Source organism: Octodon degus, unplaced genomic scaffold (genome assembly GCF_000260255.1).
Source record: "Octodon degus isolate 3935 unplaced genomic scaffold, OctDeg1.0 scaffold00004, whole genome shotgun sequence".
Classification (NCBI taxonomy): domain Eukaryota; kingdom Metazoa; phylum Chordata; class Mammalia; order Rodentia; family Octodontidae; genus Octodon; species Octodon degus.
The window spans coordinates 17,683,051-17,702,540 of NW_004524580.1; the positions used below are offsets into that span (position 1 = coordinate 17,683,051).

Consider the following 19,490-nt stretch of genomic DNA (forward strand, 5'->3'; position numbering starts at 1 on the left):
ACACACACACACACACACACACACACACACACACACACACACACACACACACACACACAGGGCCCCTGCTTTCCTAACCAGTGGGTCCTGTCTCAGCAAGAAAGCAGGTAAGAAACCAAGAGAGCAATGCTTGGCGTGCACTGTGTACCTCACTGGTTTCTCCTCCCTTTGGATCTGGGACAGCGGTGTGACTTACTGTGACCAATGGAATGTGGCGCGCAAGTTTAAGGCCTTGTCCTTAACAGGTCTAGCAATTTCTGCTTTTGCTTTCCTGGCATCTGGCTGCATTGCTGTGAGGGTCCTGCTCGGTCATCTCACTGGAGGAAGGGCATGTGGTGAACTAAGGTGCCCACAAGGACAGCACCAGGGCCCCAGGTGGGAGCGTGGTCCTTGAAGCCAGCTGGGTAATCTCAGGGAACACCAAGTAGGGAGAAGACCCATCCAGACAGCCAATAAAACTGTGAGAAATGATAGTTCTGGTATTAAGTCACTAAGTTTTGGGGATTGTTACGCAGTGATAGATAACTGATCATTCAGACGTCAGTTTCCTTCTCACTGACATGATCCTTGATGCCCTGCCCCCATTTGGACATGGTTTAGCAAGAGAAACCAGAGACATCAGCACACACATAATCACTGCAGTTAGACTGGCCAAAGCAAACTAATGATTCACTGTGCTTTTTGCGCATCCACCCTTGTACAATTTGTTTATGGAGATTTCCTTGATTCAGTAATGGGAGACTGAGGGTGAGCTGTGCACTGAAAATTGAAAATAGAACAAAAACAGGGCTGGGGACACAGCTCTGTGGTACAGCACTCGTGAAACATGTCCAAGGCCTGGTGTGATCCCTAGCACTGCAAAAATGAACAGAAAGCAATCAGTTGGCCCTAAATTCCCAACATTAAAGTTCTGGTACATGCTTTTCCTCCTGAACCCCAAGCTGGTCTCTTCACTCTTACAATTCTCTTCTTAGTGCCATGCACACTATCCTGCAAGTTGCTTCTCTCTAACAGTTTTTACTACCGTCAGGATAAAAGTCAGGCTTTTCCCCTGGATCGTGGCAGAAGAAGGTGCCCACGGCAGAGGCCGGGCCCAGGAGCAGGCCTTCACCAGGAAGTGCCTGGGCCTGTTAGTCACGTGCTACAAACCAGATCCTGCCACGGTAGAAACCCGAAAAACGCCCAAATTCCTGTCCTCTGATGTACTTACAGAGGAAAATGATATAATATATAGAATCTGTTCTGAAATACTCGGGGTGGGGCTGGTGAAAGCACCCCAGCAGAATGCTGAGTGCTGAAAGCGGTGTGCAAGTACACTAGGCAAGCCACAACGTCCATCTTCTCACATGCAGCTGGAAACTTACATGCTTAGACACTGGAACATTTTTTTCTTTAAATCATTGGTTTCATAATTGCTTAAAACAGGTTATCAGCTAGGGCTTGAAAAAATCCTTTACAGGGATTTGTTTTAACAGGATATATTACCTTAACAAATACACTGTTTTATACTTTTTGAGAAATTTTCTTTAATAAGAAAATGCTGGAAGCCCCTCTCCCCATGATAACAATCAGAGAACAGTTTTGATACAGGGATTTTCAACAGAGATCTAGACTTCCAAAAGACAGATAAATGGTGGGCATTAGGAGCTGAGCAAACTGTCATCTTTGATATATGCTGATGTGCATCTTTTAGGAAGGATAATCTAAAGCTTGCATCAGATTTACCATTACCACCACACTTCCCCAAAAAAACTCTGAATGTGAGCCATATGACATATTATTCCCATGCTAGAAACAGTTTTCTAAAAGACAAATTAAAAACGAGGAAACTCCGTATAAAACAGTTCTATTTTAAAATAAGGGCATATACCTTGTATGTGACTCGGCTTAAGTACAGCTACGTGGGGACATGTGGCATTCCCAGGGAGTGCACTCGGGCTGCCACCCTCCAGCCTTTCACATTTCTGAACCCAAAGAGTGTCGTTTTTTCTCTTACTTATCAGGAATCCAGAGTCTAACGGTTCTGTCTCGGGAGGCAGATGCCAATAAGTTTCCACGTGGAGAAAACTGCACGCTGGTTACCACATCCTTGTGACCCACATATCTGTAAGCTCTAGCTTGTGGCTTCAAATTCCATAGCATGAGAAAGGTGTCCCAAGAGGCAGTAGCTATTAAGAAACAGAAGAACAAAACTACTGTTTGTTAAAATGCAAACAGGCACGTCTCACTACAGTGGGCAGCACATGGAATAACAAGGTGCCCCAGTAATCGAGAGGCACAGGGCTGACCAGCTAAAGACAAATTTTTTTTTAAGACATTCAAAGCTGCACCACAAATCTGCAAGCGTAGTTGTGTCCTGTGTAACCACACAGAGTTACTGGCTTCAGCATTTGACTAGAGCTCAGCTACCATTTATTGGAAGAAGGCAGTATAATATAGCAGAGCACAAGGGAACTTCGGAGTAGCTTGTCTCCACCCTGTGTGTCTGGGAGGTGACTTAGCCTGTGTCTTGAGGACTATTTCTTTTCTTTTTTTTTTTGAAAGGGATGGAGGCCACAATTTTTAAAAAGCAACTCATGTAGAAATTAATGCACACTTATAGAAGTAATAAAATTAGTACAACTAACACTGATATGCCTTTTACTCAACTCTACCTGCTAATACTGTCTCATTGGTTGAAATTTCCTCCATGCTTCTCTTTCTGTACACAGACCTACATGTGCGCACTCACATAATTCATTTTCTTGGACCGCTTGGGAGTAAGTTTTACAAGTCATGTCACCTTTATTTCTAAATAGATTAGTGTGTTTTTCCAAAGAAGAACGTTCTCTTACAAACCCTAGTATGGAGTCTGCTTAGGAAACAAAATCCAGATGTAATACTTTAATCTACTAACTACTCTAATTTTGACAACTGATCCAGAAATGCTTTTATAGCAAGACAAGATGACTTTAAAATCTCTTTCTAGCCAGGCATGGTGGGTGACACATGCCTATAGTCTTGGCTCTCTGGGTGGCTAAGACAGGAAGATGGTGATTGTGAGCCTTGCTTGGAAAACTTAGTGACTTAATAAGAACTTGTCTAAAAAACAAAAACAAACAACAAACAACAACAACAAAAAACTGGGGATGCAGCTCAGTGTGAAGGCCTGAATTCAACCTCTCATTATGTGAAAACAATTTCTTTCTTAGCCATTTTATGATATTTAACAATTAATAAAAGAAGTAATAATATGTGTCAGACAGCAGTTTAAACAGACACAAAACAAATGGGACCAAATGGAAGACATCTAATTCCTTCTTAAAAACCAAACATATGCATGTAGCCTCAAAGTAGCCATAAAAAGAGAAATTAGGTAAAAGAGAATTATTAAGTCTAGTTTATAAAATGCTTAAAACTACAATTTTCTAAACTTGAAGTATGTGTAATATTACAGTTACAGGAGAAACCGAGCTTGGTTTTTTGAGGCTACTGACACCTTCCCAGTTCTCTAGCCAACAAGGAAAATTTATCTGGGCTTATTCTGAGGGCCTCTGGCGTCCTGTCAGGAGCCGGGGTCCACCACACGAGGTGGCTGGCAGCCAGGGCGAGGTGAAGCTCCATCTGTAATTACAGCTGCTCCCCATCACTCGCATGACCACCTGAGCGCTGCACCGAGCACAGTGATGAGGCCACTTCGTCTGGACAGGAGCCCGAGCCTACATGAAGGGGTGTGCCAGGGACCGAGGCGGAGTGCTCCTCATGAGAAGCTACTGTCTGAGGAGGCGGAGTGAGGCGGTGATGCCAGCACTGGCAAGCAGCTGCAAACACTGATGGACATTAAGTAGAGGTCAACTGCAGAGACGACAGTAAATCAGTAACTGCTTTCAGACTCAGATCAAAACCCTACCAGAGAGTGTCAAAGGATCAGCTGCATCTAATTGCAGCCTTTAAGGCAAAATATGACATTTCAGCTTGTGTGTGGCCCACCCAGTAGTTTATTTACCACTTCAAGTTGCACCGATTTCCTGCCCTGCACACTTTTCTGACAGTTTTGGTGAGTGCACAAGCTAAACCTACAAAATGAGTAAAAGTCATTGGAGAGCTTCTTTGATATGGGGTGAGGACCTAGTGGTGAGTTAACAGAAGGCTCCAAGACTGTCAACAAAAAGAAAGCTGCCTATATAAGAAAACACCCAGCTGGGGAGATGGCTCGGTAGAATAAGCGCTTCCCTGGCAAGCACAATGGCCTGAGTTCAATCCTCGGTTCTGAAAAAAAAAAAAAAAAAAGACAGAAAGAAACAAGAGTCCTACCTCAATTATAGCTTCATTCTAACTAGTGAGTCATATTCTCCTTCCTTCCTGCTTTGTATAATATGTAGTGACAGCTCCCCAATAAAGCCCTGAATCCTTTAGAACTGCTTTACCACAGGGAAAACAAGCACCTTGTATCACAAGACAACCCTCTGGAGTCTTTCAAAAAAGAGAAAAATATGAACACGCAGAACAGAGGCAATTATTGAAGGCAACCACTTCATGAAATATGTCTGCACTTGGAACATCCCTCTTAGCACCTGGCAAGTCCACTGATGCTGACAACAAGGTGCCAAAGCTTGTTTCTTGATACATTTTTCAGGAGGATGTGCATAACTATATGTTATGTGCTCTTTTGTTGCCAGCCAACACCCCATATGCAGAATTTTTCACCTCTTCAAATGATCGCAAATCAGGAAAACTGAACTGGTCATTTTGTATTGGGTAGTGGACACACAAAGCACTGCCATGTCTAGATGGCTTTCTGGTTTCACTACTCAGGACAAGGAGCTCACGTCAAAATCTGAGTCTGTACACTGTGTTACCATAAAGGCTGGCTAGCATTCCCATTTTTTTTTAAAAAAACCTATAGAGTAAATGTTCTATCACAGATCATCCAAATTAAAAGTATTTGTGTCAGGGTAAGATTTATCTGGGACTAATGTAGACAAAACGATAAAAATAATCTAAACATTATACTTCAGACCCTATTTCAGTTTTATATATTATGCTGCAAACGAACATACATAATCCCTTCTCTTGAAGAATCCTAATATAGTAGGGATGGCACTGATAATGTCATTTTATCATAGCAATGCAAAGATGACAACATATGGCAGTATCATAATGTTGAGTTTCTTGCTCTGAGTGTTAAATAAGTATGACCTAGTGTGAAAATATATCAACTTGTACAACAGTGATTTGTACAACTTGTACAATTTCTAACATATTTCCGTCAAAACTGTCCATCTAGTTACTGCATAGAAAATCTATAGGGGGCAGTGAGGCCGAACTGGAAAAGGAAATCAACTCATAGGTATGGGAATAATCCAGTCAGGAAAAGAGTCTGCACTAGGTTTGAGGCTGTGGAAATGGGAGTGGCTGAAGTCGAGGCACATGTAAAGAAGAATCTATGAGGCTTGTTACTGGATTCCACACGAGGCACAGACAGGGAGAGAGTGAAGATGCCAAGCTTTTGGAATGGGTCATTTTATGCCATTTAATGAGATGAGAAAGACTGGAAAAGGAGGTTGGGTGTAGGACATGATGGGATGCAAACTAAGAGTCTGTTTTGGGGCACAGTAAGTCTGAGATGTCAACAGACATACAAGTGTAAACTTCAAGTAGGGAGATGGACATAGTCTCTGGAGACCAGACAGAGAGACATTATAACTTCACAGTGTGGTGGTTGAGAGAACAAACTATAGAATCAGACTTAGGGGAGGATTTCAGGGACCTACAATTATGAGACACCTGAAGTAGAGCTGTCCTATTACAACAGTGGCTCAGGGTACACTTCACATTTTCTTCTAAGTTTTGGAAAAACAGCTGAGCAGAGGAGGAAAACCACTCAGGTATAAAAATTCCATGAATGCAATCTTCCTAAAAATTATGAAAGCCAGTGTCAAATTTTCTTCCACATTTCCTTAATGTTCTTTCTTAGGAAAGAATTGTTCTACTAACCACCAACACCATTATAAAGACAGCATTTGGTCACGATATCAGTGGGGTACTGTGCCAACTTAGATTTGCTTTCACGGTTTCCACGGAACATAGCCTATACAAACATCACCACATAAAATGTCAAAAACTGTAGCATTCATCATCCAACTGGTCTTTTTTTGGAGATAAAATGTCAAACAGAGAGGAAGTTAAGAAAAAGGTTAGCTGGCAAACCTACCAACCTAAAATATATTTATATTTTCTTCCTGTATATTTATATATTATATTGTTTTAAGAAATCCTTGCTAGGACATAAGGAAAAAATAAAAGCCTCTGTCAGGTTTGGTCTCTGGAGATCACAAGACAGAAGATACTCATTAGACATGCTTCTCTCTACAAGGTTCCAAAGGACAGCAGTTTTTGTGTTCACCTTTAAATATTAATAACTTTCTTTAGTGAACCCAAGTATTTCCACTAATTTAACCAAAATCAGCTAAGGTTATCAAGAGGTTTGCTCTGTCAAAAATAGTATTCTATAAAAGGAAATGGTATTGCCTCCCATTTTATGAGTTGTCAAATTACTTGTCCTTTAATAATATGAATCCAATACAGAATTCCAATACCCCAAGAGCACTGAAGAAAACTTTCTTTTATGTGTTGGCCATCCGGTACCCTTTCCTAGAAGTAACCTGATTTCCTACGCTGTGGGAATCCTCCTATGTACTTATATAAATGGATGTTTTCATTCTTACAGTTTAGTATGAGACAAGGTCTCACTCAGTAGCCCAGGTTGGCCTCAAACTAGAGATTCTTCTGTCTCAGCATATCCAGTGCGAATGGGGGCCATGCACTACTGTCCCCCAGTGTATGCACCCACCTTTTATGTCAGCAGTAGCATGCTATACTTCCTCATCTGCACTTAGCTCTCCATTTTGCCCTCATTCAGCCCACCTAGTATAAAATATACTGGAGCCCACGTCTTGTTACACAGTTAACTTATGCTGTTCCTTCTATTTTTAGTAATTTTTAATAATTTAAGCTTACAGTAAAATTACAAGAAACCCCCAGACATTCCCTGCCATAGGCTTTACTGTTTACATTTGCTTTGTCATTTGCTGTCTGCATACTTTTCTATGTGCATTTTTTTCTGAATCATCTGCGGTGAAATAAGAATCAGAATGCCAGTGTTCTGTTCCGTGGTCTGTCCTCTGCTGTGGCTTGGTCCTGAAGGACACAGTGTTAAGGGGTGGTTGGGCCTCCAAGAAGCTTTTGAGGTCACATGGATCTGCCCTCAGAGGCAGACTAACCTGCCTGCACATGGAATGCTCCCCACCTGGCAGACACAGACACACACAATCTTCTGCGCCTGCTGTGCTCAGCAACTTCTCCGAAAACCTGCCACACAAATTTCGGCCTGCACAGTCAGAACACAGAGTGGGGGTGCTGCTCAACTGGCTTGGGTAAGGACCCAAAGGCCCAGAGTTCCATCGCCAGCATGAAACAAAAAAGCGTAAGCTTTTGAACTAATAAAAAAACCTAAAAATACTCAAACAGCCTAAATATGTGTATGAAATTGCCAACAAAACCCAGTATTCTGTAAAATTAACACATACTAATGAATAATAGCTTGGAGCTCTACGCCTGGCGCCACAGCCTGGCCTGGCTGTTCTGGCTTCTGTGCCGTGCTGCGGGAACAGCGCTCTAAGAGGAAAGGCAAAAACGCCATGGAGCCAAGCCTTTGTGCAAGTCAGGGTTTTATAGCTCTCCACATCTCAATGCCAGAAGATAACTGCCTCAAGTATTCTGACTAATTTTACAGTTTTCAAGCACCAATTACTGTAAAGGCAGGGGGAGGACAATAGCTTTATCCTTCTTTTATCCTTCTTCATAGCTACATAATACTCCATTGTACAACTATAACTTAAACTATTTAATCAATCCACCCTATGTAGGATTGTAGTCTTGTTTTTTTTTTTTTTTTTTTTTGGTGGAACCGGGGATTGAACTCAGGCCCTTGCACTTGCCAGGGAAGTGCTTATTCCACTGAACCATCTCCCTGGCCTCAGTAGTCTTGTATTTTTTAAAAAAATTGATGCAGTGAATACGTGTGACCTCTTTAAGTAAATATATTATGATAAATTCTGAGAAAAATTGTTGGATGAGTTAAGGACATGTATTAGAATTAAAAAGAAACAAAGTAAGTCTACATCCATAATGTATTTCCCATAACCTTGTACATTTGAATTACATTTTCAGACTTTTTCTTTCTATACCTAAGTATTCAGATTACAGTCACATAGAAATCTCTGGATTTTTTTCAAATTATTTCAGAAAAACCTTTCATGCTTTTGAATTCTATTAGGTCCTATTATAATTACTGCGTTAAATAGTTTTCCAGTTTGAAAGACCACGACTTACTTTCTGCCTCACTTCCAGCTTTATGCTGGCTTCTGACTATGGAGCAAACACTGCACTGCCGCCTTCTCAGTGGAAAAACAAACGAGGAACTCTGCTGAAGAAATCAATGAAGGGGAGTTCTCTGTGAACAGTCCCAAGCAAGGTGATGAACACGTAATCCCTGGGCATACACATTTATAAATCCAGATGAGGGCAGGGAGGGCAGCACAGTAAAGTGGCCGCACTCCAGCCAGAACTGGACAGACTCGACACTTCTACACTGTCAGGACTGGCTCACCCTCACTCTCCAGTCACTGTGTAAGAGCATAATTAAGTGCTAATTTAAAACTGTTCTGCTCTGAGTGAGGAAATAATTAAGCATGCTTTCTTTCTAGCTGATACTTTGTAATTAACATGCTAGTGTAATTAGGATCTAAAGGAGCTGTGGGTGCTTTAAAAATAATCTTTCGTGATGACAACCTGGAGAAACTAAATTTAATTTATTCAATTCCATGTATCTCTGAAAAATGGTACTATCCACAGCACAAACCTATACTGAGTTATTAAGGCCCAGTACTTCTAAATCGTCCACGAGCATTTTTTAATTCCCACAACAAGGAAGGTGAGCATTATTATCACTATTTTATAGATGAAGAAATGAGGCCGTGTGGGGTAAGTGCCTGCCTAGGTTGTGCAGCTAGAAGGCGACACAGCTTGATTTTTAATCTCATTTTATCAGACCTCAAAGTCTGAACTTTAAACCTATAAGCAAGTGCTTCTCAGACCACTGGATTTATGAATTATCTCCACAAGAATTATTGGGAACACTGTTAGAGATGAGTATTTCCAGGAAAGTTAGACATTCTTTGAGGAACATGAAATTTTGAGTCTTTCAATTCTGATACACATCTCAGTTTGAGAAATACTGTATTTTGTTGGTACCTCTAAGTCCTGGAGAGTGATTTTTTTTTTTTTTTTTAAAGCTAAAACAAGAAACACTCAACATAGGTACCACACACACTGCCATTAGGAACTACATTAGAAAAGTACGTTCTGCCATACTTTTGTTGTGCTTCCACTGTAGAAAAGTAACTTTAAAATTCTAAATTTTACTTTGTTTGTATTCAGGTAATAAAAAAAAAAAAGGAGAATGGCATGTTATTTATCCTCATTTACTTTTTAAAAAAATCAACACCCCATACATCATATAGGAATTGATTGAGTCAATAATGGAGTAGCCTTGAAGGAAAACAAGGGAGGAAGTGACAGAGTCATTGTTCCTTCCTTCCTTTTTTTTTTTTAGGAACCGGGGATTAAACTCAGGCCCTTGAGCTTGCTGGGCAAGCGCTTATTCTACTGAGCTATCTCCCCGGCCCTAGATTCGTTGTTAAAATCACATGCTTTTAAACTGAGACTCTAAGGTACAGTTGGGAGAAGTCCTTTTAGACTCCTAATGCTTGTTTAAACTTGAAGGACAGTATGACTAACCTAAGAGAAGAGAGGACAGCATTAGAATCACAGTTGAAAGTAGCAGGGCCCCTGTACTCCCAGCGCTGGGGACGCTGAGGCAGGAGGATCACTAGGAGTCCAAGCTGTGTAGTCAGACCTTGTACCAAATACATTCAAAAAAATTAAAACATTAAAAGAAAAAAATCAAGTAGCAGAGCCTGGCCAGGATCACATTGGCTGTTTACTAGCTACTTTTCAATTTCTGCATTCACTGATAAGGATGACAGCATTCGTAGGCTCCTGTGTCCTCCCATCCCCTCTTCTTATCCCTTCCCAACCAGCCTATGAAACCCAAGAGGCCAAACTTCCTAAGAGATGATGGGGGCCGGGGAGATGGCTCAGTAGGATAAGCGCTTGACTGGCAAACGCAAAGATCTGAGTTCAATCTCCAGTTCCACAAAAAAAAAAAAAAAAAAGAGATGATGGGGTGGGGGAGCCCGCCGTGCCACACTTTTATCTAGTCATAACCAGGAGCATAAGCTTTCTGTCTCTATGGTCATTAACCACTATGCAGACCTATATTCTACAGAACGAGTATCTCTAGCAGCCTGTCCTGCCTTCTTTCCTCCCCTAAAGTGACCCACAGGCCAGAGGAACTCCCACTGATGGTCTTGGTGTAGCCAACACCCTGCTCTCTGGAAGTCCCTGCTCCTCAAGCTGGTGGACCTGACCTAAGCTTGGGAATGCCCCTTTCCTGAAACCCTCCCAAGCAGGAATCACTCATTCCCTCCCAAGCTGCACCTGCCTCAGTTCAGGCTTCCTCTCTGTTTCAACCCCTAGCATTCTTCATGCATTGAACAGGTATCTGAACTCGCTGACATGGAAGGCATAGTTTGAAGAAGTTGGAGCTCAAAACAGACCTAAATATTTAAATTAGGAGTTTACATTCAAGTGGAGAAGCAGGCAGAGACCTCATGTACAAATAAATAATTTATAAATATAGTTATCATATAATAAATAATAGATAATAAAGATATATTTAAAACTATCTTTCAAGTGGACACATAGTAACCATTTATAGGCATTTCAAAACTTGCATACAATGTATAATACTCAGTTTAGGCTAACTGGCATCTCTGTCATCTGAGATACAGTGTTTCTTTGTGTTGGGACATTCAAAATCTTTATTACCTATTTCAAAATACTCAATTTATAATTGCAAATTGTGATAAGAAACATGAAAGACAAACCAGGAAGTCATGGTGGAAATCTAGTGTGTGGGTGGTACCTTCATCCCAGGCACAGTGGTCAGCTGCTGGAACCCTGGAGGATACAGGTCAGCCAAGCAGAGGCGGGTGGTGAACATTTCCGACCGACAGAACAGAGCCTTCAAACGGCTCTATTTCATACCTCTCAGTAACCCACTGCATGGTCACTTCCTAGACTGGTCACCAGCAGACCTCAACACTTACATTCCAAATCATTCATCAAAACCTGTGGTGGCACACACCTGAAATCCCACTGCCAGGGAGGCTGAGAGAGCAGGAGCACTATGAGTCAGAGCTGCATAGCGAGATCCTGTACCAAACGCATTTATGGTGCCAACTTGCATTCTTTATCCCTATCTTGCTCAGTAGTGTCCATTTTTACCCAGAACTTCCAATTCACTGACCTATGTTCTCCAATGAAGCTGGCTTCTCACCAACTTTACTTAAATATCCGGCTTATAACATGCCTCTTACACACACACACACACACACACACACACACACACACACACACACATATCGAATCCCTGGTGTTTCCCTTTTTAAATCCCCAATGCAAAATTCGAATCACTTTATATTGCTGAGACAGTATTTGTCCCAGTGAGAGGTTGCAGGACACTCCTCCCCCACTGAGTGTTGAAATGCTGATCACCAATTCGCCATGTTGTCTTGTACACTGCAGAGCAGTACGCAGAGCTGTTTGTTCCCTGCTCTTTCTAATGACCGATGTCTTGTCTTCAACATTTCTGCCCCACTCGGCATTCACGACACTCCATGTAATGGCTTTACTTTTTGTCCTTCTGATTATTCCTTTTTCGATTCCTTTGCTATCTCTTCTTCTGATCTAAAGCTTGCAGCTATTTGGGGCTCAGACATGGGCCATTTGCTGTCACAGTTGTGCATCTTCCCGGATGACTGTGTCCTTCCCATGACTGTGAGCATCGCCTCTGTGCTTATAACTCCTGATCCTCTCTCACAGCAGCCCACCACTCCCGGGGAGAGCCACTGTATGTGCACCACTGTCACTTCCTGCTGTAATGGCTCCTAAATGATTTCACTAACACTTTGGTCTCCACAAAGAAGTCAGAGTGATCTTCTTGAGGTGTAAGATGAATTACGTACATGTAGCAACTCCCCACAAAGAATGTAACCTTTATGTTCTGTAGACATATACAACAATAAAAGAAAACTGAAAAAGAAAAAACCTTCAACAATTTCCACAGCTCTCAGAACTAAATCCCTCAATTTAGTTTCCTGTGGCCACTGAAACAAATTATCACACATGTGGAAGCCTAAAACAATAGACATTTATTCTCACAGTTCTGTAAGCCAGAAGAGAAGGTGCTGGCAGACACACACCCCCTCCCAAGGCCTGAGGAGCACTCGCCCCTCCCTTCTGCTCCCAGCTTCTGGTGCCTCATCTCTGCCGCGATCTGATCATCCCATCCCATGCGTGGCTTCACGTGACCTCTCTGGTCTTGTTTCTCTTTTAGGGGACACTGTCACTGGGCTTCAGGCCCACCTAGGCATTTCAGGGTTACCTCATCATAAGATCCTTAATGATTACAAAGACAGCTCTTCCTTTCAAATAAAGTCACACTGCCAGCTGCAGGGATCAGCACGCAGACACCGCTTCTGAGCATCTGATGCCGTGTAACCCCAAGTGCTGCTCAAGCCGTCTCTGCTCACTCCTGCAACCGCTCTCTCCCTCCTCCTTTGCCAGGCTGTCCTCTCTCTGGATTCTCTGACCCCCTCCACCTAGGACAAACTCTTTTCCACACCTGGCCTTTCCTATACTTCTCTTCAGTCTTCTTCTAGCTGACTCCTTTAGGTTCTCCCATTAAGCTTAACTTCTGCAGAAAATTATTTCTTGACCCTCTACATCTCAGACATCTCCTTCACAGCATTGTCTTTCTTTACCAAGTTGTGCTTGCAGATGGGTTTGTAGGTTTACTTGTTAATATTGGTCTGTACCACTGGACCATAAACTTCGTACCATCTTCGGAAGCTCAGCTGTTTGGGGCACCTTTGTAAATCTGTCTGCCCAGGACACAGGGTGACATCTGGCACACAGAAGCTCTAACTAAACAATGGAATACTAAATAAAGTCTTTACCCTTCCTTTTTTCAATGAGATTAGATACGAGCAAGTAAGTGGGTTGGAATGCTGCCCTCACACCTGAGGCTGCTGCCAGCCTGAAGGAAGCGTTTCTTCATGCCCAACCTGGGAGGGCAATAAAGCTTGACACAGAAAACAGGCACCAATTATTATGAGGAACTCAGAGGGACTTCTGCATCTGCTTTTCTGCCACGAACAACCACAGATCACAGGCTCTCATTTTACCTTTCCAGTAATCTACTTCCTGTCCAAAAGAATTAATTTAGGAGTCTGAAACATCTTTTGAAAAAATTCTAGCACCCAATGTCCATGCTGTACCTAATACTAAGCTGGAAAGTTCTTTTACTCACACACTCACACACGCACGCACCTTTAATTCTTCATATCACAAAGTAACTAGCATTGTATTATCAATAATAAAATCCCATCTGCTGTTCTAAAATCTAGCAGAGACATAGATCTCTCCTAAAAAAAACCCCTGAAATTTCCCCACTCCTTTTAATTCCTGAAGTATTTTTGAAAATTGAGATATAATTCATATAATGCAAGTTACTCTCTTAAAGTAAGTAAATAATTCAGTGTTTTGCCCTAAGTCATACAACCACTGCCACTAAGTCCAGAACATGCTCATTACTTCCTCCACCCCCAGGAAAATCCATCCCTGTTCCTTAGCAATCATTCTCTGTTCCCCTTACCTCAACCCTGGCAACTACTAAGATACTATTTTCCAGTCCTGTTTTACATTCAGGGAACAAAAACACACAGAGATGAAGTAATTTGTACAGAGTAGCAAGAGTCACCCAGCAAGAGAACAGGGTTAGAGTAAATATGCTTTTACAGCAATTTTTAAGTATATATGAACACAGAGGAGAAAATGTTTAATACACATACACATATCCTAAACGTGCCTGCAGGACAGCTGGCCATCGCGTCCTCTGCCTAGCCATTCTCATGCAGCGTCGTACAGGAGGAGCCTAGTATCAATGAAGAGAAACATGCACTGCCTGGGAGAGCAGGAGGAATGAGCCACTGTGAATTACTGGACAGACATTTTTCTTTTCAGCCCAGAATTTTGAAATTAATGCTCATTCCCCCGGCTGCCAGCCTGCTTCCTTTTACAGTAGCTCCAGTGGTCCCAGAGACCCCGTGACCGCTTCCAGTTTGTTCCTGGGTAGTTAGTGCAGTAACAGCGGTAACGTCACTTTAGGACATCCACTGGTTAGTGACACCAAAGTATGCAAAGTAATTTGGGAACCTTGATTTTTTTTCTATATTCTGTTGTACATTTTCAAATAAGTGAAAGAATTAAAAGCTTAACTGTTATGCTTAAAACTGTATACACAGGAACCATAATCCCACAGATTAAAGTCAGCAGAATCTATTTGCAAAAATAAGGCACGCATTTTATTTTGTATGTCTTAATCAGCATTACAAATGCCATTAATGACAGAGAAAAACATGCTCATCACACAGGAAAAAAATCACCGATTAAGAGACCAATCTGAGCTTTAACATTCTTTGTGCTCATTCAAAAATATTATTAAAACAATTCAAAAAGACAAGTCAAAACTGAGTATCATAGTAACTAAAGTTGAGACCCCATCTTCTCTTCGACCCAGCAAATTCTGATTTGCTAACATAACACACACACAGAGCCTACCCTGGGTGAGTAAACTTTTTTTTTTTTTACAAAGAAGTTATGTTGAGTTATAGAGATCCTTATCAAACATAAATAAGAATGACTGCTGAAAATATTTATATAGATCATTCACAGAACTCATCACTAAATGACACAGTGAATATTTAAAGTGGAAACTAATTGCTCACCAAATACTTCATTAAAATATTACCAAGCATGGAACTTTAGCTTAAAAGGTCAACTCTTAATTGTCTACAGCAAAAGAGAGCTTTGGTACCAATAAATTAATTAAAATATATTTTCTGTGTAGTATTATAGTTTGGAATTAAATTGGACCTTGTCTAGATACTAAAACATAAATCTCTTTTCTCTGTTACATGTACTGTAACGAGGAATAAATAGCCTAACCACTCTGAATTGTTGACAAGAATAAGGCACCAGTCTAAAATATTTCCCAAAATTACTAGGTCACACCCCTAAATCAGGACAGCAAGTGACAAATTAAGTGCTTCACTCTTCAATGCCTTGCTTTCCTTTTGGTGGCAGCACCAAAGCACTAAGACAGAAGTGGCACCAGTAATGCTTCAGACTGTGTCCATTTTAACTCTGCCACATGATAGGGGGCTAAATAGAACAACAAAAAATGAATGTTTAAATGAGAGTAAAATGTAGAAAAGTATCTTAAAAAGGAGACTGGGCAACAGAGTGAATGGGTCTAGCTCATGAAAAATTCAGAGTATTTTTTATATTACATCTGGGGACACCCATTACATATGGAATTAGGCAACTATGTGATAAATGTTAAGGCTGGTAGCTGACTCACAGTAACTTACATAGTTTCGTTTTAGATAGCCAAAGAGAAACAATCATAACTACATAGCAATTTTAATTTTCCAAATGGACATCCTAAACAATTTTCTTAAATTTAGATTTTGCAAACTTTCTATTCTCTCATCATATAAATATTTAAAATAAGTTTACTATGAGTCCCGTCAACTAATTCTTTAGGTAGAGCATGCATTTTTCATAAATCCAAAGTGAAATAATGGAGTTTAGTTTAGTAACTGAGATTCAGCCTGTAGTTTTTGTGGTTTCTGGATATAACACTGGTATGAAACTAATAAAAATACTTTTAAAATATACTTATCTCTCAAGTAATTTAGTTTGGAAAATATATTCTTAGTCAAAAAAGTACTTTTATTAGGGTTTAAATTTTTAAAAACAAAATTGGTTCAACAATTGTCAGAATTATATAACAGACTACAAGCAGTAACTACAACTTTATCCCCACAAAAATATACAGTTCAGGTGAGCTCAGCTCACTTTTTTCTAGTTCTGGGTCACAAACCCAGGGCCTCAGGCATTTAAGAAAGTGCTCTACCATTGTGCTATTCTCTCATGCCTCACTTAATTTTTTTTTTATTCATATTTTTTTGAGACAGGATGGCAGTCTAGACTGGTTTTGAGCTTTCTGATGCAGCCCAGGCTGGCCTTAAAATCAGTGACCCTCCTGTCTCAGCTTCCCAAATGCTGGGATCACAGGTGTGTGCCACCATTCCTGGTTTTTATCCCTCACTGAATATTTAAAAACTTTTCTTTTTTCCAGCTTTACAAATGGCTCAATTGTTCAACATTACCTATGTTAAATTGAAGGGATTAAAAGTTGTAGAAATTACACAGTGACTGAGTCCACAGCAGGGACATCATACAGCCAATGTGTCAGAGCTGGGAGGGAGCTTCGAGACCCAACCCAGCACCCACAGCAACGTCTCTGAGGCCCACACAGACATCAGAGGACCTGATCACAGGCGCACTCCTTGGTCCAGCACCCACCTCACTAGCCTATCTACGCAGAGTGCCACAGCGCCACGCTGCTGTGGGCTGAGAATGGGCTGTAAGGCTGGGTTCATGAGTGCCAGGTTCAGGGTTTTTCCTTGTAATCTCACAAAAGCCCTCAACGCCCAAGTCAGTGCAAGCTTCCGGAGGGGGCCATGGCCAGTGCAGCTCCGGGCCCACTTTCAGTTTCACACATTTTCATAAATGCGATTGGGTTTAACGTCAGAAGCCTCAACTGTGTTTACTTTCCTTGATTAAGTATTAACAAAGAGATGTGAAGTATTCTGAATTTTTTTCTAGTACATTCATAACTTAAGGAAGTGCAATCAGAAAATGCCCTACACTCATGAACAAGTTCACAGAACAGCTTAAAAATCAGAACTATTCGAGGTATCAATGTATAGATCAGCTGAGTCCAACAACTGAAGGTCACAAAGTGTGGAATGTAAATATCCCATTTCATTCAGTCATGGGTATAATTTTTTGAGCTATGTTAAACTTTCAAGCTCACATGCAAAGTAATGCCCTCTTCCAATGACTCCATATATCTGTTTACAGATAGCTTTAAACCCCCACCTTTCCCTCAAGATCAACTTTCTTTGATTTGTATTTGATTAGGGAAAAATTAGTTTAAAAAAATAAAACCTAGGATTTCAGTGTTAGCTAAACTCTATGTAACCAAATTAGCAATAGCCCAAAATGCACATTCATTTGCTTGAACTTCTACATTCTTTAATAGTGAGTCTGGCACTTCAATGTTGTGTATCTCAATTCACAGTCAGCTTTTTGAAGTAAGAGGCACACTGACAAAGCTCTCAGATAAGATACCCAAAGGGAAGGCACTTGGAATACTCCACAGCAGCACCATGTAACCAGGTTCAGGGCAACATTCCAAAAAGAACCCCAGCCTTCTGGTGCACTCACAGGTGCATGGCTGCGGACAAAAGCTGAGGCTCTGGCTTTCCTGATGCCACTGTCAGTTGCAAATGAAAGTGGCCTTGCGCCCCTCTATTTCTCAAACCTCCAGATTTGATTTTTATCTAGAGCATCACAAGTTCTCATCTGCACATCAGGCCGACCCTCAGGTGTCCGATAAGCACTGAGACAAAGTCCTGAGTGTGGATGGTAAATGGTCCCATCATCTTTAAAGTGCCAAATGATGTTTACCGGAGCAGGGGCCCCATCTTTAGGACAGTTCTGCATCCCTACATAGTTCTTTTGCTCAGGAACCTCCGCACACAACTCAGTTACTGAATTAAAGCGTATCTCTTTGTTTGAAGTGTATTCAAAAAACTGATTGCCTCCTTGACCGTGGCATCCGAAGAGCGAAAGGTTAGCTCCTGTGGGGTTGTTGTCAGGAGAATTATAATCTAAACATTCAGAAGATATTCCCAAACTGCGAATAGCCCCATGCCAGCCTGGTCTATCCTCTGGTACATGTAAATTGGAAAACACATTTTTCAAATACCAGTCAAAGCTCTTGCATCTCAGCCGTTCTCGTAGTAATTTTCTTTGGGAAATATCACCGTAAACTTCCTTCCGTGCTGGAGGGTTCCGGTTGTAGAAATGCTCTTTGTATTCATCCATCCACACTTCAGCCGCCCGTGCAGTGTTCTGCAGGAAATTGGGGCGAGCGTAGGGTGCTCGCTTGGGGAACACGTGGCCCACATGAGAACACGGGTGGATCTCCAATTTACCACCACACTGCCACACCCTGAAGGACAGCTCCAGGTTCTCACCTCCCCACACTTCCATGCCTGTGTCATATGTCCCCAGGTACTCGAAGTACTTCTTGCTGACAGCAAACAGCCCTCCAGCCATGGTGGGCGATCTGATGGGGTCAATCCTTGATGTCCGCCTTTCTCTTTCATGCTTGGGGACAGCATGCCACTGGAAAGTTAACCGCCAGTCAAACCCACCAATCATGGGCTCCCCTGTCTGCATGTAAAACTCAAAAGTATTCCAATCAATGGTGTCTATGACAGGACAAACAATTGCTGTTTCATCCCTGCCAATCCTTTCCAGGAGTGGTTCCAGCCAGCCTGAGTTACACTCACAGTGGCAATCTAGGAAAGTGAGGACATCGCCAGTGGCGAAAGTGGCTCCGATGAGGCGGGCGCGAACCAGGCCCTCTCGCTTATTGGTTCTGATCAGGCGGACTCGTTCTAGATTGCTGACATAAGTTTCCAGCTGAGTCTTCAAATACGCTCTGTCGCTCAAGTCATCCACCAGTATGATCTCCTTCAAAAGCACTGCAGGGGAGGTTTCCAACACGCTGTGAATGGTGCGGAGCAAGGTGGACCAGGCTTCGTTATAGAAGGCGATGATGACTGAGGTGGTGGGAAGCCTGCGGTAGTTGTACTTCTGGGATTTGCACTCATACATTCTTTTGTCCTCTATGTGGCGGTGCAGGGAAATCCTGTCACTGAGGTAAATGTTGATGGCATACCTCTCAATGAGCTCCTCCTCTTGCTTCTGCTCCTCCTTGCCGAGCTGCATCTTGCTTGCTCGGCCCCACTCGCCCAGTGCGCGGGGGTCGGCGGGGGGCTTCTCGTACAGGGGCCGGGACAGGTCCTCCTCCCTCCGCTGCAAGTTCGCGAGACGCCCGGCCCCCGGCTCCCGCGCGCGGCCGCCCCGGGTACTGGTGTGGAAGGTGGACACCGAGAGCTCCACCAGGAAGTAGGCGGCGGTGAGCAGCGCCAGCAGCGCGCAGCTCCTGCCCGCCCAGGTCCGCCGCCCGGCCGCCCGGACCCTCATGGCGCCCCGGGCCGCGCAGCTCCGCTCTGCCCACTTCCTGCCGCCGCCGAACTTTTCAGCAACTCCGCCCG

At 42.4% G+C, this 19,490-nt stretch overlaps 2 protein-coding genes across 4 annotated transcripts in view; both read right to left on the bottom strand.

Moving 5' to 3' along the window:
* Poc1b (POC1 centriolar protein B) overlaps window positions 1–19,490 on the bottom strand; it is a 96,984-nt gene that overhangs the window by 76,151 nt on the left and 1,343 nt on the right. For all 3 annotated transcript variants that reach the window (XR_002821321.1, XM_023716320.1, XM_023716325.1), the window contains exon 3: window positions 1,997–2,168. Coding sequence is in view for 2 of the 3 variants with exons in the window: in XM_023716320.1 (XP_023572088.1) it covers window positions 1,997–2,168 (172 nt within the window). In the remaining variant the exon portion in view is untranslated. The remainder of the gene's footprint in view (window positions 1–1,996; window positions 2,169–19,490) is intronic.
* Window positions 16,234–19,466, bottom strand: Galnt4 (polypeptide N-acetylgalactosaminyltransferase 4). Its single transcript, XM_023716317.1, has one exon. The coding sequence runs from the start codon at window positions 19,417–19,419 to the stop codon at window positions 17,671–17,673; it is 1,749 nt and encodes a 582-aa protein (XP_023572085.1). The 5' UTR covers window positions 19,420–19,466; the 3' UTR covers window positions 16,234–17,670.